This window comes from Sinohyriopsis cumingii, chromosome 9, assembly GCF_028554795.1.
Source record: "Sinohyriopsis cumingii isolate HCF-2022 chromosome 9, ASM2855479v2, whole genome shotgun sequence".
NCBI lineage: Eukaryota > Metazoa > Mollusca > Bivalvia > Unionida > Unionidae > Sinohyriopsis > Sinohyriopsis cumingii.
Window position 1 is genome coordinate 22,268,783 of NC_142969.1, and position 24,264 is coordinate 22,293,046.

At 34.0% G+C, this 24,264-nt stretch overlaps 1 protein-coding gene across 3 annotated transcripts in view; it reads left to right on the plus strand.

Moving 5' to 3' along the window:
* LOC149791381 (uncharacterized) overlaps nucleotides 1-22,793 on the plus strand; it is a 100,379-nt gene extending 77,586 nt beyond the window's left edge. For all 3 annotated transcript variants that reach the window (XM_089969936.1, XM_089969938.1, XM_089969939.1), the window contains 3 exons: nucleotides 5,548-5,996; nucleotides 9,327-9,350; nucleotides 20,663-22,793. In XM_089969936.1, coding sequence (XP_089826062.1) covers nucleotides 5,548-5,991 — 444 coding nt within the window. In that variant the 3' untranslated portion in view covers nucleotides 5,992-5,996; nucleotides 9,327-9,350; nucleotides 20,663-22,793. The remainder of the gene's footprint in view (nucleotides 1-5,547; nucleotides 5,997-9,326; nucleotides 9,351-20,662) is intronic.
* The last annotated feature ends 1,471 nt before the right edge of the window (nucleotides 22,794-24,264 follow it).

Here is a 24,264-nt window from a genome sequence, read left to right on the forward strand (position 1 = left end):
TTGCTGGTTCCACAAATCTTGTAAATATTTGGAGGGGAAGAGGCCTCCAAAACGGGTGTATGTCTCAAGAGACGCAGACCAATTGCCTTAGACATTGACAGAGCATGCCATGATGTTTCCACCACAGCTATCATCAAATGCTAAAGGACAGCCAGAGACAGTGAGTCTTGTTTCAAGAGACTGAAAGATATGCTGAAAAGAGATTAGCATGCAAAGTAATAATTACCACAGTGTGGCCTTAAGACTAAATATAAGTTCAGACAATAGCTGATACCCCCATCTGTGACACACCAGAGTTGGGGTGGGGAGAGGGCTTAAGGGAAGAAGCCAGAGAATGAACTCAATAGCTGGAGGCAGAAACCAGCAGCTGGGGCATAGACTGGAGATCAGATTACACCTGCACCCTGGCATATTCCCTACCCCAGGAAAATTTATGTGTAAGCAGTCGGGAGCATCAGAAGATCTGGAGAAAAGGAAGCAACAGAAAGCCTCTCCTGTCTAGAGGGAATCTTCTTGTCATCAACGACAGAAGGCTTGGGACACAAATCTGTTGGAAAAAAGTGGTAAACTTCATTCACCATCTTATTGAGTATCTTCCAGCACCTGACCTGACAGGTTGGAAGAAGAGATAGGAAACATTACCACTGGTACCTTTGAGAACACTTATGAGTCCACCAGAATGGAAAGGATATCGTAGTTCTGAGCCTGCACCAAAGAAGTGTTGCATCCACCAGGTAGTTCAAAAAGTTGTTCTCTGCCATTCTTTTCTTATGTGAGTGGTCTATCCACCAGGATGCGGAATCATGGGATTCCCCCAATTCTGCTAGCAACTCTTGCAAGAGTAAAGAATAAAAGTTTAAAGGGAGTAAGAAAAGAAATAAAATGCAGTATGTTTTATATGATGGTGCTTGATAGTTTACTAAAAATGAAGTAAATTCAAATAGTTTATTTGTGCTGAAATGTAACAGTCTCCCATTCTGTAAGCTAGGACCATTCAGCATGGATTATATTTAGAACTGAGATTCCCCAGAAATTAACCAACATACATGCATGTTATTGTGTCTGACAGTTATTAACATTGCTTCCACATGTTCTAGACAAACTGATACTTTCTGTACTTGGCACTTGCTTAGTGTTTATTTCTTCACAGAATTGAGAGGAGTGTGTTAAAATCCAAGGTAAATTGTTCTGGTTGATAGTTAAACAGCTGGTTCATTTATAGCCAATCATGATTTATATTAACTCTTATAAAATACTTCAAACTGCTGAATATGCCTATGTTTTCATGCAAAAATGTCTATGTTGTCAAGTTTTTGCTTATGCTATCATCTGGAAATGTTATGATAGAAACAAACAATTTTCTTTGATGCGTTAGTATTATTCAGATGCTCATTATAATTGGTGCAAAAAAATGCTCGGGCTTATGTCGTGTGTTGGTGAGAGTTGTTGGAGGAACTGGTCTGTGAGTATTGCACAATGTAGATATTGGTAATATGTTTGTCCATTATGGCCTGAAAGGCATAAGAATACTACTGGGACTGCAATCTATGTCTGTCTTTCTTCAGTAATAGTTGTTGGAGAACATAAACACTGAAATATACCCTTAATTTGCTTGAAGTTTATGCATGTAATTTGCAATCTCATGTGATAACAAAATAACCACAGGGAAAAGGAAAGCATTTATTTCTCAGAGAGCAAACGAACACTTCATAACAACTAGAAAATGCTGGAAAATTTCCTAATAAAGTTGCCTTGACTTGCTAGGAAAATCAAAATGTGGTTTTGTGCACAATAAAGCCACTATTTGAGATGAATGATTGTTTGCCTTTTTTACTTCAAAATTGTTATGTCTGGTATAATTTTTTTTATATACAAAAGCTGCTATTTTAATTGTCAGTTTGGGTCTTTGCTGATAGACAAATGAAATATAGCAGTCTATATAGTCTTTGTGAATCTTTCAACTTGTTTGCAAGAAAACATTACTGTATAGGCAACATCACTTCTTGTAAATGCGGCTAAAAATGTATGTGCATGGGTATCACTTTCCGGTAGTATTTTTGATCATGGTGCCAATGTAAGCCTCATTGTTATTTTGCAAGTTACTCAACTTCTCTGAAATTAGAGTGTACATTCATGAACACGAATGTGATTACCTTCATGATGGATAAAATGGTTTATATCATCCAGATCATGGACGACTTCAGCAAGAAACTATACATATTAATAATGCTTTTATCTTAAGAAATAAGTTTTCTCAGGATATAGCTTAAAGGTGAAACCTACATTATCTAAAGTTGGTTTTCTCTCAGTGCTACATGTACATTAGTCTGCTTAATGAAATGGTAAATTATTGTTATGTGAGCAAGACGAGTGATATAAGGCCCACTTGGGCCTTTGATATATTACTATACAGCAATAAAGTCGGTAGTCTAATAATCACGTGTACATATGGGGGTGTTGTGTGTGGTAAGATAGGTGGCTTCATAATTATATGCACACTATTTTCCATTAGTTGGTCCTAAAGGAAATTAGTGCTGATCTGGAAATCTTGTTATTGCAACTTCTCTTGATTGATATTCATATCCACATGGGGTTTTCACAAAAAGACATTTTATGATATCTTGTTGGTCCTAAATTAAAATGGGACTGTATAATGTTCATTATGGCTTCCATGGTGGCAATATTGAAAATCTTATCACTGTTCCTCCAGAATTGATGGTCATATCAGATTGGGCTGTCACTAAAAGACTTCTTGTGGTGTAAAGTTGGCCATATATGAAAATGATGCCAATCTGATCAGCAATATGAAATCTTGCTGTTGTTACTCCTGACAAAATAGTAATATTACCATGGGGTTTTCACCAGAAGACTTCCCATGATGGTTGTTTACAAAAATGGTGCTGATTTGATGTCCAATATAGATGCCACTTTAAAATGTTGAAAATTTTGTCATCGCTATTGGTCTTGAATGGAAAGTAATATTACCATGAGGTTTTCACCAGAAGACATCTTATGATGTCTAGCTGGTCCTAAAAGAAAATGGTCCCAATCTGTGGTGGCCATTTTGAATATATGGTTATCACCACTCTTGTATGGCTGGTGATATCGACTTGGAGTTTTTAATAAACAAATTCTTTGATGTCAGGTTGGTCTAAAATTAAAATGGTTCTATTTAGATATCCAATATGCTTGCCACAGTCTTGTAAATCTTGCCATCATTAGACATCATATCATCTTGGGTTTTCACTGAAGGAATTTTTTTTATGTCTAATTAGTCGTAAATAAAAATGGTACTGGTCAGACTTCTAATATGGCTGCCACAATGGCCATCTAAAAAATCTTGTCCCTACTTTTCATAGATGGCTGGTCATATTGACATTGTGCTTTCACCAAAAGACTTTATATGATAAGATGTCTAGTCGGTACTAAATGGAAATGGTGCCAATCTGATGTCCAATATGGCCACAATGGTATCCATCTTGTAAATCATGTTAATGTTATTGCTCCAAAACAAAATGTCATATCAACATGGGGTTTCCACTGGAAGACATTTTATGATGTTTTCTAGATCCTAAATGAAAAATGTGCCAATCTGATATTTAGTATGTCCATCACAGCAACTAGTTTGAAAATCTTGCTACCATTTAAGAACATCAGAAATGGTTTCAACAGTTAATAGTTAAAATTAAGAAATGGTCTTACATTGAATTCTTGGAAATTCTTTTCAGTAGAGTGTCATTCCTTTGTTTTTACTCGCTCCTCCTTTACAGACACATTTATCCAATGGTCTGGTTGGTAAAAAAGAAAACTGGTGCTGGTTGAACATGCATTGTGGCCACCACAATGACCATCTTGAAAACCTTGTTATTTATACCCCTTCTGAATGGATGGTCATATCAACATGGGTTTTTCACAAAATGACTTGATTGGTCCTAAATGAAAATGGTGCTGATGAGATGTCCATTATAGTCGCCACAGCATCCATCTTTGAAATCTTGTTATCATTACTCTTTCCTGAACTAAAAGTCATATTATCATGGGTTTTCACAATAAGACTTGTTTTGATGTATAGTTGTTCTTGATTGAAAATTGTACTACCTGGACATCCATTATGACTGCCACAGTTGCTATCTTGATTATTGTGATCCTTAGGATTGGAAAGTCATCCAGACATGAGGTTTCCATTTAAAGATATTTTTTATGTCTTCTTGGTCCTGAATGAAAACTGCTGATGTTCTTATAGCTACTCCTCCTGAACAGAAAGTCATATTGACATGTTTTTTTCATGGGGTGGCGGGGGTTCTTTTGATGGTTAGATGGGCCATACTGAAAATGGTACGGACCTATCTAACCTCCAAAAGTGCTGCCATAATGGCCATTTTGAAAATCTCTTCATTGCAACTTCTTCTTTGTGGTTGGCCTTCTTGACATGGAGTTTTCACCAAACACTTCTTATGATGTCTACTTGGTCCCAAATGAAAAAGTTGTTAATGTGACATCCAATATGGCTACCATGCCTGGCTGCTATCTTGAACATGTTTTAATCACCACTTTTCCTAAATGTAAAGTCATCTAAATACGGGGAGGAATATTTCCTAGGATATGCACCATCAAAAGTTTATCCAGTGTTGCTCCCATTTAAATTGTATTGCTTTGTAAGAACCAAGTGGAAAAGCTATTTACAGCTTCTTCCACAAAATGTGTTAATTTTCATATAGCTCACTTGGATTGTTTCTTAGAACATGTTCTATCAAAATTATGTCCAACATGACTTCCCTAGCAATAGTATGACTTCCACAAGAAATATATAGAAAGCATATTTTTAACTTCTTCAGAACATCCAAGCCACTTTTCACAAAACTTGTTTAAGTGTTTCATAGGACATGCTCAATCAGTGTTGTGTTTGGGGTGGTGCCCCTAGCATTGGTGTGACTTGTATAGCAGCTGGGTGGAAAATCAACAAATCTTACTCATCTCCCTTCAGGTATTGCTATTGTTAATAATATGTTAGGAAAATAATTATAATAATTATAAAAATAACTCTCTGGAACTGCCTTGCCAAATCAGATCAAATTAGATACATAGAGTCCTAGCATGAACAAGTTTTGTATTCATACAAAAGAACGTAATGCACCATTTAGTCAAGCTGAAATTACTAAAATGTAGAAACACAGCTAACCAACAAGACTACATGTTAAAATACTGCCTTTTTCTACCAAATAGCTGAAAATTATCCTGACATGGATCTTTCAACTGAAGGCAAGAAAACGATATCAGCCTGACTTAGGACCTCTTGTGACGTGAAATTCTATTCCATCACACCACTCAAAAGATAAATATAAAATTTCTGTATTAAACAGAAAATAGATTTTGTTATCCATGGTACAACATGCAGTTTAGAATAACAATGCAAACCTATCATTTATTAACCTTTCTGCTATCATACAAGGATGATCATTATTTACTTTTTTGGAAACAGTATAAAAAAGACTGTTTTTCTTGGAAATGAATAGTTGTTAACATTAGCTTTATTTTTCTTACTTAAAGGAATACAGCGAATCCTCACAAAGAAGAGCTTTGCCTCCGGGAAAGAAATACCATGTATTTTTCTGTTATTCTAGCTCAGATATACAGTGGGTAAAGGAAACTGTAGAAAGACTAGAAAAAGACCATGGATTTGTTTGCTGTGAGTATGATCGAGACAGTACTCCAGGAACACCATTATTGAAATTTGCTTCTGATAGCATCAGGAATGCCTACAAGACTGTTGTAGTTATGACCCAGGAAGCTTTTCAGGAAGCTTTTGTTTTACATGAAATTGAAATGGCCATTGTTCATGGTTATAATGAAAAGAGAAAATGTGTTGTCCCAGTTTTAATGAAGGACTGTGAAATGCTATATCACCTCAGGATTCTGAACTATGTTGATGCTCGGGATTCAAAGATCAGAGACATCTGGTGGCCCAAGTTGCTGGCTGAGCTAGAGACATAAAATGAGCAAGTATTTTACTATTAATATTCATTTTAATGTTCCTTGCATGAACAGTTTAGCAGCCTATGCACAGTTTATATTAGTTTCACCAGCATTTATAAATGCTATATAACTCAGTTTAAATTTTAATTCTTTTTTGATGTTCTTTAATTTCTTCTCATAAGTCTTTCCTCATAACAAGGCTGTCTGATAACATTTCCATACAATATTAATTATGATAACATTATACAATGGTACCTCCTACTATTATGACCTTTTAAATTTGTGCTAATCCCCCATCAGTCACAGCTGCATTACTAATAATAATAATGAGGACTTTGTATAGCGCCTAATCTTTAGAAGCTCTAAGCGCTTTACAACATTAGACAACACCTATAAGATAAAAAAACATGTATAATAATATGATTACAAACACAAACACCATGAAATTAGAAAGAAAAAAAACAAAACATGCTGAGAATATTTAAGGTAGGAAACATTATTAGGTCTTTAAGTTTGTTCTTGCAGTCGAAATAAGTGAGTTTTGAGAGCACTCTTGAATGTGATCACTGTGTTTTTGTGTCTAAGTTCAGTAGGCAATACCACATATCAGTATAAAAATAGTTCAGAATGATCCTATGCACAATATCCCATAATGTGATAATTCCAAGTGTCTTACAAAATAAACAATGAAAGTTAAGTGCACTCTTTTTTATTGTAATTCACAGTATCCTATAAATGCCATCTGGTACAAAGTCCATCATTCTCATTGTCTGATAAAGTTCTGATGTTCTCCATCACTGTGTCCTACTCACTGTAAATTTCATCTGACTCCTATTCCCTTTCCTTGTGCAGCAAGATCAAATAACCCCCCACTGTTACTTGCCACTGACCAAGTATCACTTGTGGTTCAGTCAAAGGGTTGTCAGCTAATAGATTAAGGTCAAACATTTACTGGAAGAGTCAGAACTCTTTTTGGCTATGAACAAGTACATGTACCGGTATAAAATTTGTGGCTAGATCAAAAGTTTTGTTAACTTGAAATCAAAGTGAGTGCTGCCTTTACAAGCCAAGGGCTTATGCAGTCATATGCACTAGTAGAACATTTTTATACAGTAAATGAGTACCTGGCAGCGCATTTTATTACCTGGGTTATTATCAGTAGGCGAGTACCCATATACCCATTCTCAGCTCTATGTCTATTCACAATTGCTATTTTCAACTTCTCAACAACTAAAACTGGAATTTAAATAAAACTTTGCTAAAAGCATCATGGCATAAGGGACTTTCTAATTCATTCAGTTGATGCTCACTTGCTAACCAAATATACAGTAGACACTGTTACAAAAGATAGACAAATGTTCAGATGAGAAAGACTCAAAAAGCCACTCAGTGAATTTAACCAAATTATATCTGAAAGTGTTATGGTACAAAATACTTTAAGATTTATGCAGAAGATGATTATTAAATTTGGCTGCTATTAGTTTTATTACTAAAATTAAAAGGAAAAAGAATCATCAACTTCTCAAACTACTCAGTAAAATTTGACCAAATTTTTCAGAATTTTTTTATATGCAGCATTTAAAATTATACAAAACTGAAGGATGCCAATAGCCTCATCTCCAAAACTGGCTGAACAGAATTTTACTAAAGTTGACTGATTCTGATCCACTGTCATTTGAGGGCCATTACTAATAATATAAATACATTTAAATATCTTCATCTCAGAAGCTTCTGAACAGAATTTGACAATATTTTACAGAAAGCAAAGCAGGAAGATCTTTTAAGGCAGTCAGCTTTTGTAGAATCGGTGCTTGACTGCAGCTTGAAGTGAAACGATCATTACATTATGATGTCATAAACACATTTTACCTATGCACTTTAGGAGAGCTTATACATAAAATGACTCAATAAAAAGCATACAAGACCTTGATAAATCTTTAGCAATTTATGATCCCAATATGTTGGACATGCAGGCATTGTGTTATGAAGAAAGTGTAATCTCCAGGGCTACAACAAGGGTGAGAAATATGGTAGAAGAGATTTGACCCTACTGATGAAAAGCGAGAAGGCATAGAGTATAAAGGAGAAGTGGAGTAGAAGTAAAGTGACATTTTAATTTTTATACACTTGTGCCTGGATTTTCCTTCACCTCTTTTGGGGCCAATATTCAACTCCATTCTAAATCCCCACAATATATAATAGTTTCCCAATTTTATCTTGAAAATTCTCAATTAAGAGGAGCTAGGTCAGAGATCTAGATAAATAAAAACACTAAATCCTCATTCTCTTCTTGCATGGCAATGCGAAAAATATGAAAGAACTAATAAAAATGAAAAATCTGTATTAGATGTAGTTATTATAGGGTATTCAAATTTTGCCAGTATGGATTTTTTAACATTGCCTAGACCTCTTAACAACAATGCTTATAGACCACTTTAAAATCTGTTTTTCTTTTATTTAAAATTTACCAACTTAGCTCATTTGTGTGCACTTTTCCCCAATCCCAAGGACCTTGGGACTCACCATAGGAAATTATAGGAAAATTCCAGTTGTATATTCATTTGATTGACAAAAGAAATATTTGTACAGTACCTGCTTGAGAATGTTCTATAACTGTTTTGAAATTGTTATGTATATTTATTTTGTATGCTTGACCTTTGTCCATGATTAAAGGTAGAGTTTTGGCCTACCCAACATTTGTCATGTCTTTAAAGATGTTTACTTGAATTTGAGTTGAAGATATTCCTTGTTCACAAACTTGAAAGGTTTTGGAAGTAACCTTGTTTACAAGTTAGTGAAGTTTTCCAGAAAATACTATTGCATCATAGGTCAGGTGACATTCTATATATAACGAACATGGTAAAAAAATGAGAATTCCTGTTGTAATATCAGTCTCAAATTACTTTTAATCATGTTCAGATATGATTTGAGAGGAATCATTTATTTAAATTATTCATTGGAACTACAAAGTGCTCATTGACATTTTGGACTAAAACGCTACTTTAGGATTATTGAGGACTCATTCAGAAACATTCTTGATTATATCATTGTGGTACATCTTATATATGTGATCTAAAAAGAAGAAAAGCGACTAAAAGAAAATGTATCAGCTAACTGATCCAATTTCTCCTTTACACTCAATAGTTTCAATATATGCATGTATTTTCATTCACAAGCTAACATGTCAATTAGCCATTGAGAGACATCACTACCATATGGGCATTTCTGTTCCAGTAATTTTTACTCACAAAGCCTTCCAGAATTTGTAATACATATGAATATGAATTAAATACTAATTAAGCAGTATTTCACTGAGGGCAGATTTTTCTTATTACATTCTTTCTATATTTCAGAATGAATAGCTGAGGGATATTTTGGTAAGTAACAGAAAGTTTAAGACGTTAAGCCTATTCCTTCTATCAGTAATCCAAGAATTAAAATGAATATCATAAGTCCAAAGGGATTTTAAAATTCAATTCTTACTGTTGGATATTCTTGTCAGCATTAAAAATGCAAAGCTTTCTCATTAATTCTTCAACACTAAATACATTATAATTTACAAACAAGTCAGAAGCACTATTAGAAGGCCTAATAATAAGCAAAGATTGTTTCTTCAACAAATAACTACTTTTTATGTATTTTCCAAATTTTGTTCATAAAGATGTACAATACAACTTCTAAAAATATTTTCTACATTTACATGAAAGCATATTTGCTCATAAATATAATGACTCATCATATTTTCATCTTCTGATTGTAAAATATAATCCTAATAAATGTAACTATTGACATAAGCAAGAGCATGGCTGTTAAGAGAGAGCAGATTGTGATTTTAAAGATATCAGCTTTAAAACCATACATACCAATTTTTGTCTACCATGGTCATAGCAGCATCAGGCATCCATTAGCACAAGTTTGTTATCACTACTCAACCCAGTCTAGTGGGTGGATTGCCACCAAAGTTTACAGACATAGAGTTGGACCTAAACAGAAATGGTGTCCATTGTAATCACTACTACTCCTAAATGGCTAGTCAAATTGACATGAGGTTTTCACTGAAAGACTTATGATGACTTGTTGGTCTCCGACAAAAATGGTGAAAATTTCCTTCCCCATCAAATATGATACTATGGTAGCCATATTAAATATATTGTTATTGCTACATTAAACAGATGGTCATATTGACATGGGTTTTCACTGAAAGACTTATTATATCATGTTGGGTTGAAATGAACATGGTGCCAGTCTGACTTCCAGTAGAGCTGCCATGGCAGCAGGCTTGAAAATCATGTTATTTTAACTCTGTCAGAATAGCTAGTCATATCAACATGTGATTTTGAATAAAGACTAATTATGATGTCTGGTTGGTCCTGAATGAAAATGGTGATGATCTGAAATCTGATATGGCCACAATGACATCCATATTTAAGATCTTTTTTTCTCAACTTCACTTGAATTGTTGACTTATTGACATAGGGTTTTCAGTTAAGACCTCTTAAAATATCTAGTTGGTCTGAATGGAAACATGCTGATCTTGCATCCATTATGGCCACCATCATGGCCATCTTGAAACATTGGGTTAATTGCTATTCTTTCAGAAAGGATGGTCATATCGAAAAGGGGTTTTCACAAAAAGACTTACAATGTCTAGTTGGTCCGACTCATGCCAAAATAATAATCTAATATTCATACCCCTACTCATAGAGAAAATGTTTGCTATGTATTAGTTGTGTACAGAATTTTAAAAAAATAATGTTCAGGTCAGGTAGAAGATGGACTTAATTTTGGACAAGGTTAAGTCTTAAATACAACTACCCATAGCATATCATGAACTTTTTATATATGAAAAACTAACAAACTATGCAGATTAAATATGCATGAAATTTTTTATAAAAAATAAACTATGCAGATTAAATATGCATAAGAGGACAAAGCCGTCTGACTTAGCACATTGTACTTAACAGTGCCAATTATGGCCCACCATTAACAATGGAAGTTTAACATTTGTTCATAATTAATCTGAACTCAACTTATTTCTGAAATGAATAAGAATGTGGAATATTGTCAGATCTCAGAAGTTCAGAGAATTGAATTTCCAACAAATGAAGGGCACTCTGTATGTAAGTATATATCCTATTATTTGCTCATTTTCACAAGGGGAAAAAATAAAAACAATATTGTATCATCATACAAAATTAATAAATCATATCATATGCAAAAGATATGTCAGTAACTTAATTTTAATATTGATTTACTTTTTTAAATTATTTCAACACAGATATTAAAGTATACAGTTTCCTGTTTGTGACTGTTGAACCATTTGGTTATTGAGACAAACAAAATGTAATCTGATTTCTTTGAATATTGTTTGGCATGTTTCTGTTTATGGTATATTGCTTTACTGATACAATTACTGTGGCCAAGTAGGTAAAAAGTGTGTGACATACATATATACATACATACATACATACATGCATACATACATACATACATACATACATACATTTGATCTTTACGCACAAATTCTTGAGTTCACACCCACTGGCAAAAGAAGTTATTTCTTTATCCTCCATGACTCTTTAACGACTAGAGTGGTATTACTTTTCTTACTACTTACAAACTGTATCAAATTTCAGTTTCTGTATACGTAGATTCATAATTGGTTGATTTTCAATCTTTTAGTTGTAATGATTGCCTAAAAACGTGGACATGTCAGTCATGGAAGAAGTACTATTAGTTAACATTGAGATTTTGCACAGATGAGTTAGTTATAATTTCTGCTGGTAAATTGTTAAAGGCAGGAATTCATTTTGATGCAAGGTAGTTTGAAAGTAAGGGAGCTAAATGATCAGGTGGTATGCCATGTGCCTCTGGAGAAGGATGGACAATATAAAGATTAAATAGCTCTGAGCCCCCATTCAGCAAAGCTGATGGTCCAGGTATTAAAATATCTATAACTTAGGTACAAGGTATAACAATTTAGTAAACTATATCACGGTATTTCACAATTACAGGACAATTTTCAATGCAATTGCTTCCAATCAATCTATGACATATCCAAATTGCCAATTATTTCATCCTGCAAAATTAACAGTGAGAGTGTTTCCTTCCTATGTCCCTTCCATGTTATTCATCAGTAACTTCTGTCTTGTAGTCCTTTCCAGGCTGTCCTTGTTGGTACTTCTGGTACCCTCATTTCCATTCTCTCGGCCCTCTTTGTCGATACTTCCAGTATCCTTGTTCCCGTTTCCAGCCCTCCTTCCTCGCATAACAGTCTATCTCTAAGTGCTATCCACGTCTTCTACTCTCTACTCTTTAGGTAGCATCCGTTCTCACCTGGAAAGCTTCCTGTGGATTAGAAGTACAATGGTGCCTCCTTGTTTGAACACAGGAGAATTGATACTCTCACAGATCTTTCATCAGCATAATGGCAATTAAATCATTAGGTTAGCTCATACACTCACATCTGAATATTCCACACATGCTTGTTCTACAATAAAGGTCAATGTATATTAATATTCCACACACGTTTGTTCTGTAATAAAGGCTATAACAACAACAATAATATCACAACTTTTGATACCTACATACTTATCCCTACTTCTCTGTATAGTAAACTATCAGCTCGACAATATTCCCACCCTTATTAACGAGAGCAAAACTTTGGCACTCTGAGCAGTCTAGTCTCTCCAATTTCCCTATGATCTACTTTCTTCAGTATCCAGACATGCACTGATTCTTTCACAATGGACTAAAGAAAATAATATTTAGCTGCGTGAAAAACCTGCCCAAAATGTGATTATCTTAGTTCAGATTGGATACCAGTGGTCTTTTGAAAATGGTCTGCAGTGGTCTCACTGAGGTGTTACAATGTAGGGTTTCTGGCCTCTAAGTCTAAGCTGACAGGTGACATCACTGCTAATTGCAACCAAACAGTTTCTCAGCCCGGCGCAGGATCTTCAAAGGAAGAAACAACGAATTTGAAGTTAACGCAGTGGCTAATTCACTGAAGGTATTTTCTTTGTTCCAGAATCGGTCTAAAGTCGTATTATTATATAACACGAATTGACATTGTCAAAAGTACTTTGAATTACAAATTCTCTCAGAAGACATTTATAAACATGAGCAGGAATTGTTAACAAATGTTCTCAAAATAACGTGACATGGTGTATGTCTCATTATTAGCAACAGAAGGTCAAAGTACATTTCTGTAAGTAGTTTGGAGCATTGTCCATTTTAAACAACTAATCTAACTCAAGTAATGGAAGACAATAAATTGATAAATACAAAAATTTGATACTAGCGGTATTGATCAACTCACAAGTTTTTCTTTGTATCACTGATTTTTCTTTCACAAGAATCAAACAATGGAATAGCCTGTGGTTATACAGTATGATTCACATATCCCCCAAGTACAGGGTTCGTACGGTCTTTGAAGGTCTTAGACGGCTTGGGAAACATGAGGTAGCACTTTCAAGGCCTTGAAAGTTTGGGAAAATTGAGCAGATTACCTTGAGGTCTTTAGAAGTCTTTGAAAATTGAAATAAACCCAAACATTTTAATTTCTTTCCATAATCACAAATAAAATTGTCCAAGGCTGTTAGATTCATATGTAGTTGAGTTTTCCTGGTTTCTTTCTTTTTGATGACCCGTTCAGTTTCATTGCCGCCGCCGCAATAAGAAAGGAGCATTTTGTTTGGCCATCCAAAGTTGGCCTTAGTGGCGACTTCAGTAATACATGCATTCTTCATCAAAGCAAGCCAGCTACAATCTTCGTCAAAGGAATTCAGCACCATAACTATTTTCAGCACATTTTTGGTTTTCTAATTTCATGGTGTTTGTTTTTTGTAATCATCATTATATATGTTTTTAGGCGTTATCTAATGTTGTAAATTGCTTAGAGCTTCTAAAGATTATGCACTGTACAAAGTCCTCATTATTATTATTATTATTATAATCACAAATAGAATTGCCTAAGGTCATTAGATTCAGATGTAGTCCTAGCTTGAATCGTTCAATTTGATTGGATGAGACCATCAGCTTTGGTCCATCAAAATATTAATTACACTAATTCACAACTGAATTGAATTTTGGTTACATTGAACAAGTGCTCACTCTATGTAGAAAGTTCACATCTCAAAGCTAACAATACCAGCCTACATACTTCCTCTGTTCAGAAGGCAGAAGAAGTAGAACTAAAAGGACTCATTGTGCTTGTCACAGAGTCAAATGCTCTTGGGAGAAAACCAGAGGATACGATGACAGTGGTGGATTCTCTTTCCAAAATGATTGAAGAGAAAAAACAGCAGTGCTGATGTCTGTTAAGAGAGTAATTTATTTTGTATTAAATCTGATGCATAAGATACATATTTCTGAAATATTAATGAATGTTAACCTATTTTCCATTTCACTGTAAAGCAATTTTAGGAAATGAATTATAGTTTGAATTTCATCATGAAACAATATTATAGTATTTTGCATCCATTGTTTTCTCATAACATAACTTGTATACAAAATATTTGCAAAAATAGGTCTTGGAAATCTATGTTTATGGTCTTTCAAAGTTTGGGAAAAGTCTTTGAATTGATCATTCAGAAATCTGTATGAGCCCAGAAGTACATTGTTTATTGTCATGATAATTACAAAGAAAACAAACCTGCAGATGAGATGAAATTAATATGTCAGTAGGAAAGAAAACAAACTGTGTTGCTGACTTCTGTTGTGCAAGATCATTAGTTTGCACCTGAGCATTTGTCATCGATTATTATATGCTCATTTTTTTCTGTTAACTTTACATCATGAAAATCATTTAGCATTTTTCATTACTGCACAGCTTCATACTGCATGATACATGTGTAAAAATAGTATCATGTATTAGGAACTACTTTGTAAACAAAAAAAATGTATTCTCATGTAGCAGATGATTTAGCTTTTGGTTTATTAGATTAGTTAGTGGCTCTTTTGTCCAATTAAATGTTAACATGATAAAATTAATGATATGGATGAGTTTACTGAGTTACAAATGAAACTTTCAAACAAGAAAATGAATGAATATGATATTCACAATGTCCACAACAAACATGAGAGATAAAGCATTGCAAATACCATTCTGATCATTTAAACAAGTATTTAGGACAGATGTTTTTACCTTTTCACCAGTAGAATAGTTCAGACTATGATCAGTGCTCTCATAGCATGGAAAAGCAGATTGAGGCCAAGAGCTATTGCATATCTATCAGAGATGTACCATTTTACAAGTCAGTCAAAACACTAAATTCAAAACAAAATGCAACTGAAAGTTTCAATAGAAAACTAAGAACCTCACAGAAAATAAATTGACAATGAAGAAGTCTTATTTCCACTGGCTAAATTGACTGTCATACAATGGCTGGTTTTCAGTTTTTTCCTTCAACTTTTTTATACAATGTTACGCTAGCAATTGAAGACATAAATTAGGTATTATTATTATTATTAGAGGCCATGTAAATAGCTCGGGTCCCTGCAACAAAGAGCATGCAAGTGACATGGTATAAGTTTTCTTTAGCTGGTAATAAGTATGGTAATAAACATACTTAAATTTTATCACCATGAATTTACTCAAAATGTACTTTCTTAATTACGCGAATCCAAATGACATGACCCAAGTCATGGGTTCCAAAACTTGATAGACACAGCAAACAATATACTATAATTTTGACTACATTTCCAACAGAAATCACTTTCTCCTTGCTGCACTCAAAAGAAATGAATGTGACATTCCATAATGTCTTCTTGATAATTTCAGTTAGAAGAATTCATATTTTTCCCACATTATTGTTCCCAAAAATCAGTGACAGAACAGAAACATGGTTACATTTGATGCCACTTCCTCCACTGCTCAGATCACATGTACGTCATATGGAATTGACCCAGCTAATAAATGCAGTCCATCAAAAGCAGAATTGAGTTGGATCAACAGAAAAACAATATCCATCCTTCCAGACCAACTGGAAAAGTTGTTTCAATACATATTCATTCACAATATTACTCAACATTTCAATTTTTGATAGATCAAAACAAGTATTATTTTTTAAACAAAAAGTAATCATTCCAAGATCAGTAGACAAAAACATACAGAAACTTTATATAAAGGGACAGGCCAAGAAAAAGTTAGTCCTGGACCATGTGAATCTCATTAGAAAGATGCTATATGCAACATTGAACCCCAACAGTTTATTCTTTGATTACTGACCTGTAAATGAACCTGCTGCTTCTTGCAAAGTTTGGGAAGAACCATGCATTCAATATTATTTGCTATACATAATATACAATATACATGCAGTTTAATTACACTAGTCATAATTAGTTCCCAAATTATCAGCTGTAAATAAATTATTTGTATACATCATTTGTACTGACACTAGTTGTACATTAGAGTTTCTGTTCATAACCAAATAAATCATCAAAAAATGTCTAGTTGGATGAAATATGTATATCATATGCTTGTTTGTGTGTGATTATTTTGACAAGTTTGATACACACTTAATTTCATACAACTGCTATAAGGCAGAGTATATAATGTTATGACTTTCAGCCATCTGTCAGTTTCATTGTTCACTTCAGCACAGTAGCTCAACTTCTTCACCATCAGACATGAATCACAATTTTGGAAAATCCATATCTCATTGGTGAATATAAATGTGGGTGCATTAATATATGTGCTTGTGTGTATATATCTCTCTCAATATATGCATATATGATTACATGTATTCCAAGCTATTCTATTTGAATTTAAATATGTTTAAATTTATTAACCCTGAATGCCATTGAAAAGTTCAGCAATAACTGTTTACATACATGTATATATGTTTATGAATTAGTGTGCATGTGTCTTACCTTTCTTTAATCTTTTCTAACCTGGCACCTCAAAGAAGGGTTGCTTTAAATCATGTCAGTTGTTGTACTAATTCAAAATATTTCAATTTTCTTTGGAAGTTTTACCTTATGCATGAAATTGTATCAGGTGTTGTTTATTTTTTATGGGAAAGGCTAGTTTTAGTTGAACAAACCTTACTAAAACTTTGTTACTTGGACTTGTTTTTTGCTAAATGGAAGCTTGTATCGTTATTATTAACTTTCCAAAAACTCTCCACATCTGTGAATGTGCTGTTGAATAGTAATTCATTAGCATGCAAAATTTCGGAAGACAATAAAAGACATTTTATGTCACAACAGAAAAAGAGTGATTCATTAAAAACCAATTGTCTGGTTATTCTGAGAACCACTGGTGGAAACACAAAGAGCAGTTTGTTTGCTGATTGATATGCCAGTACCATGGGCTGTTCAGAGGCAAATCTGTCTGCCAATTGCCATGAAGTATAAGCATCTTATCAACACTAACTGTTATGGCCAGTTCATTATAATTTCCTCTTGGTATGCCTGATAACTTTTTTGAAAGCAATTTTTGAATGTTCTTCCTGTGACTTAATTTTGGCATTTATTGGATTTGATTGAGGCTAGCTCTATGTTCTTCATTGTTGTACACTTCTACATGGGTGGAGGTCTGGATGTCCAGCTTATCACTGTACTAATCTTCATTTAATTTGAATTTTTGGAAATCAGTTAGTCAGGGTAGAAATACAGTTATCACAGGACCTGCCCGTGTATCTCTGTCCAGGTACATAAAGATAATGTGAGTTAATGCCTTAATCCTTTCTTTAATGTTGGCATCAAAAGCTGTTCATGTTGTTGGTGATAATGTTTCAGTGTATATGTTATAAAAATTGTACCAAAAACCACCTCGCTAGGTGCTCAGCATTTAGAGGTTAGTGTTAGGACTGGTCGGCCTGGTGTCAGGATAAAAAGACTGGGTGGGACATCATGCTACATGTCTGCGGCATGATGCCCCAGTGCTAGGCAAAACTGTAAGCTGCCACACTGCAGACATCGTAGTGATATGACTGAAAAATTGTTAAAGCTACGTTAAATATCTAAAACACATCCCCTCAGTGTATGTTTTCATAATAGCCTACATTCCTCACATTGCTTAATATTTAGTACCTAGTTTTTTGCACTAGTATATTATATGAATAATAATGTTAGAATGTGTGTGTGTGTGTATATATATATATATATATATATATATATATATATATATATATATACACAAATCTGATAACTGTAAAGTGAAAATAGTATCTGCTTCACATTTAATTATACAAAATTTAATAGACAGAGGTAGTCTTTTCAATCAAGGTAGAGTGAAGTGTCAGGACTGATTAAAAAACACAAATTGAGAATTATGTAAGTTCATTTATAAATGAAAAATATACAAAGCCTATAAATGCTATATTCCTTTGTGAGTGTTTGTTACTTTTTTGTAAATATGCCTAAGACCAATGCAGGGCTCAAGCTAGATTTGAATCTTAGGGAAAAGTGACTTCTCCTTTTCGACAGAACAGGGAGAAGTGAGAGCTGAACAGGGGAAGTGAGAGCAAAGTGAGACTTGCAATATATGTGTGTGTGTGTGTGTGTGTGTGCGTGTTGTTTTCATTCTCTTATTTGAATTATGCCATCTATTTCCCAGTATGCATATCTGCATTTAACATTGATTTTAAGCAAAACTTGATTATTTTCAAGTAGAACATTTTCTGAGTTCTGTCTATATTATAAACACATTTGGAGCATGTTATATTCAGAAACTTCATATTCAGTGTATTGTGCCAATATGACTTAAAAAGAGAACAACAGCAGCTGTACATTGTACTGAATTTTAACTGAGTAACTAAATTACAGTATTGTAAATGCAAGTTAGTACAAATGCTTTATCAACTAATCTTAATCAAGAATTTTTATATTTTTAATCTCTGAAAGTTCATTCTAAAATGGCATTTTAAAAGATTTCTAAACTTGTTCTTAACAACCCTGCAACATGTACATGACAGAAAACGCACACATCTTTCAGATCATAGTGTTCATCTTAATATCTTGCTTGCCGATAAAACTGTACCATAACTTTTCATTGACAACACAGTAAAGAATTAAATTCAGTATATGAATGAACTAAGCCGTTTTATTTCCAACCGAATCGACACAGCCAACATGCAAGTGCATCTGTTTTTAGAAAGTGGGGTTTTCTTAAAGTAATCACTCACTTCATAGCTTAGTTACAACAGTCCATTGATAGGATTGCAAATATAAGATTTCATTATGTCTACATACTTGGTGTAATATAAGGCATTGGTTCAATAGTATATGCTTTGCTGTTTTTTTTTTCTTCTTATTTTCACAAAAATTAGTAAACTGAGAATACAGCCTTGACCTTACAGCATCTCATTGAATTTCACAACATAGCATTGTCCTGTATATTTATGACCTTCATAATTGCACTTTAAAGCTAAATCTTTAATAACATAACATTTAGTTACTGCTTTCTTACAAAATGTATATTTTCCTGAATATATTTGCCCAGTGATTTACGAAAAGAGACAATCTAATAAAACAGTACTTCCCACAACAGCGATGTTCGCCATTATGGTTCAAAACAGATTTTTATCAAGAAAATAATGTACACATGGCAGTTTAAATACTCATGTAACCGATTCTAAACATAAAACTCAAATTGTTAATCACATAAATTTAATTTTCGAAACACAAGTTTGTATGTTTTTATCGTCAAAGGATAACTTGCGGAAATCAGGCAGTAATAGTTGCTAACTTACTCAGGAAATGGTTAATGGTCAGTCAGCAATCAAAACACATGCCTGTGAATGTGTGAGAGTTTTTTTGTCAGCGTAACTGACATTAACACCAACAATTTGATGGCTTGAAGTGTATATTTCATGAAGTACGAGTAAGGGTACTAATATTAGTACTACATTTCACACTGGAACTAACCTGGCCAAGGTGAGGGAGCATCTCAAAATGTATGATCATTCAATATTCCTCTATAAAAAAAAAGTCACAGGGTTTAGTCATTTTTGTATTCTGAACAGAAGAAGAAGGCGAAGTTTACACTTTTTAGGCGACTTAGTCGCCCACTTCGCCTGGTAGTGTGACCCCTGCCAATGATACTGATGCAATAACAAATTAGTCAATATAAAAATCAAGGACAGACTGTGTCAGTACAGAGAAAGAGAATGTGAGGGAGGGAGATGTGTAATTAAAACTGAAGACAAGAAAAACGGGTATATCGTATTGACACCATTTTTCCTCAAAACTGTCCCATTTAAATTTAATGCATGTGTCATATATTTCAGCCAGATAATGAAACTTGAGGATTTTCATACAATGTTTATTATTTGATGTTAAAATTTATTACAACTTAAATTTTATTTATAGAATATGAAGCTTCAGTTTATTCATATTGCTTTTTAAAAAAAATACAATAACATGTACACATAAAAAAGCAAAATCAAACCAAAACAAAAGACAAAAAAAAAAACATAATTTCCAACAAATGTATAGCACTGTGGGATGTAGAAAAATAATACTATTTTTCAGCACATGATGGGTTATACTGTAATGTACGGAGGCGAAAATATTTAGTGAAAAACCAAGGAAAGAACTTAAAACCCCATAGGCCAGAACTTCGCAAATTTCTTTAAACTTGTATCGTATGCTGTTTATGTTAATATGGGTAATTAAAAAGGTTTGTGGATGTTTCTTCTGGTACATCATGAAAAATCTAGAACATATCTTCCTTTTCTAGGTAAGCAAATGAAGGGGTCCATCAATACACCACATGGAACCACAAGATGATCATATGATGCCGGTCAAGAGTGATGATTATTTAGTTTAACTTGGTATCCACATATGTAATTGCCACAATTTAAGAGTGCTCAACCATTTTGCATTTATATAGGTGTGAATGAGTTATTTTTATTATTATATATTTTTCTTCAAGGACGGGAACGCTTCTGAATTTAGTGGCCCTTGCTTAAACTCTATGAATTTTGTTTTTGATCTATTTTTCTTTACTTTAATGCACTAAGGAATTTGACTGTAGTAGCAACATTATTTTTAAGAGATAAAGAGGAAAGCACTCTTTAGTAAACAGAAGAGACCTCAGAGTGTTTTGGAAGTTTTCTTTGAACACAACACTACCTGATATATGGCGCAATTATCACCAATAATGTCCTTTTTGGCATGAGCGGAAACGTAACAACAGGTTGATTGCCACCACCACCAACACCACACATCCTCAGATGGAGCGGTGGCACCAACACAGACTAGTCTTGCCATATTTAGGCTTGTTGATCAGTTGTGCACACACACACACATGCACACACACACATTAAAATATATCACAAAATAGTTATTGAATGAACTGTGCATACGACACAAACACATCTTGTGGTCATTTTCTGGTATCCTTTGATATATTGCGGTAAATGGATGGGCCATTTTGAAGTATGGCATGCCACATCGGTGAGACTCTTAACGAAAACAAAATTATGAAGCTGCAGTTCTGATGGATTTATCCAAGGCTTTTGGCTGTCTGCCTGAAGAGTTTCTCATTTTCAAGGGCTTACGGTATGTTAGATTGCTCAGTAGGACTGTCACTGAGCTATCTGTCAAATCAAAAGCAGCAAATTACGTTGCAGGAAGCCTTGAGTAGTTGGACTGAAATTCAATAATAGGTTCCTCAGTGGTCACTCCTCAGACCATTACCCATTAACGTTTTGTCAACAATATCTTCTATTTTATTATGTTTGGCTCTATTTATAAATATGCCGATAATAACACTTTGTCATTTTCATCACCAGAGTTTGAAATATTTGTTAAATAGAGTTTCATATAAAAATTAAGTTAAAATCCAGTTAAAAACCCAGCAACTGAGACCCCTTTTTCCTGCCATGATAATCAAAGTGGAAAAAAAAACTACATCAGAAATAGTTTGCAAATGGCAGAAATAAACTCAGTGGCTAATGTCCAAATGATTCTCTCTTTGTACTAAATAAACTGCAAACTGTAACAGCAAAGCCTATGTAACATCAGTCATTTCACAATAATATAGGGAAAGGTTAATGCATAAAGTCTGTTGGAAATGGGGTGCTAGGGGGGTACTTGCGAAAAATTTCAGACCATTTTACAAGTGGCAAGACCTTCATGTCAAGTTCCAAGAAAAGTCACTATTACCAAGCATGCAAAGTCATTGATTTTTAAGCATTTTTCTGTCTATGAAAGTTAAAATAAAGCTTAAACTTTGAGTTATCCAAGACCCTCATTTCTGTTCAGCTTTGTTTGGGGGCCATTTATTATTATTAATTCTTGAGACGGCACCAATTTGAAGCACTGTGTTCTATATTGTCTTGCTATTATTATTTTTGGAGTACATTTTCCCCAGCACATATGTCACAAGAGACATAGAGGATTGGATTTGTCAGTCAGAAAAGTGTTGAGCTGAGTGTAGAGAGGAAATTTTTTGTGGTGTGATGATGATAGTGATTTTTGGCAGCTAAATATATAAAAAATTGATGATAAGAAGAAGAAAAGGAAATCTAGAACAGGATTGCATACTTTGAGTTTAATTGTTAACTTGTCTGTTCCTGATGACTGTACAACTTGGGTTAAAGTTTATGTAGTTGTATTCTCTCTGTTTCAGCATTTAGCTCCAAATAGGCACATTCTTTCTTAAATACAATATCACAACATTTAGTGCTTGCCAAGTCCTCTTTTAGTTGGATTTTGATGTGCTAGTATACATTGAAAGGAGATCATTTCATGCACTGTCAGTCATTTATACATTTGCATCGTTTGGTAAACAAGACAGACTTAATAGCTCACATTAATTTATGACTAATCATTTTATTATATTCTGTGGAATTAAAAACCTGAAAAGAAAGCAAAATTCTTTTAGTTGTTTATTCTTTATTTCCTTTTTACATATGATTTGCATAGAATACTGAAAGTACTGTGAAAAGTAACAGGCTGATCAGGACCATGGCTGATATGGACCAGACTAGTTTGGGCCAAATTAATGGCTGATTCAACCCAGATTTCTGGCTGATTTGGCCCAAATTCCAGGCTGATTTGGACCATGTGAAATATGTTAAGTTTTATGTGGGATTTAAATTTGACATTTAAATTTGTTTTAAATAACATTTTTTATTCCTTCCCAAGTACATTGAGTAGTTCAAATATGGATTTATGGCAGCAAAACCCCGATAGTACATGTGATAATGGGGCTATAGTAGTTAAATATTTTTTAAAGCAGCTCATCCAACTTTGTGCAAAATTTAAATAGTTTATTTTGTTGAGAAATAATACAATTACTAACACCAAGAAAAAACCCATGTGAATACAGGGTTCATGATATCCAGTAGATATAGATATCATGAATACATTTAATTTATATCAGTTGATCAATAAACCTATAGTTCCACACTGATCATTCTTGCATTCATGAATGACACATTAAATTGTTATGAAACAGTGGTCTTAGATCGTTTCTGTAGCAACCATAACCCTGTTTATCATCCCACAAACCTTATGAATGCTCTGCAATATTGCTTTAAATGTAAAGTATGGGACTATAAAGTGGCTAACGCATGAATTGTACAGATGTATCATACAGATCTGCTCGGGAGTTTTCAAATGTTTTGATAGATGAGATGTGTAAGATCTCTTGCAATATATTAGACTCAGCTCATTCTCCTATTCCCAATAAAATAATAATTCGTTTGAAATCTTCTACCAGGATGCACAAAAATATTAGAAAAGTAGTTCAGCAATGGAAAAGAATCATCTGCTTGGCTAAAAGAACCAATCTTTACACTGAGCTGAAGTCAGATATATTAGAGTTGTATGTGCTGTAAGAAACACGAATATTGAATATTTTAACACACTAGTCGATAATCTCCAAGATGGCAGTGTTTGCCCAAAAGTCTGGTGAATTTAGCAAAACTTCTGAGGCAAAATAGAAGATTGGACTCTCCAATTCTGTTACATTATAACCAAAATTACCACTCTAGTCTTAATAATGTCAACTTGTTTAATAAATATTTTTAAACAATCCTTGCTAGATGACACCTCTGCAACTGTGCCTTCTTTACCTCTTCCTGACAATGTCCTTAATAATATCCACATTAGCATATATGATGTAGATCAGGGGTCTCAAACACGCAGCCCGCCAAGCCGTAGCCTGTGGCCCGCAAAATGATTGGCATCACAAAATGTAATGAGAGTTAGCAAAGGTGGTGCGGCCCTTGGGCAATTGAAAATGGCCTCATGCGGCCCTCAGGGTGGTTTGAGTTTGAGACCCCTAATGTAGATGTTCTTTTACATCTCAACATTATTAGGACTGGGGGG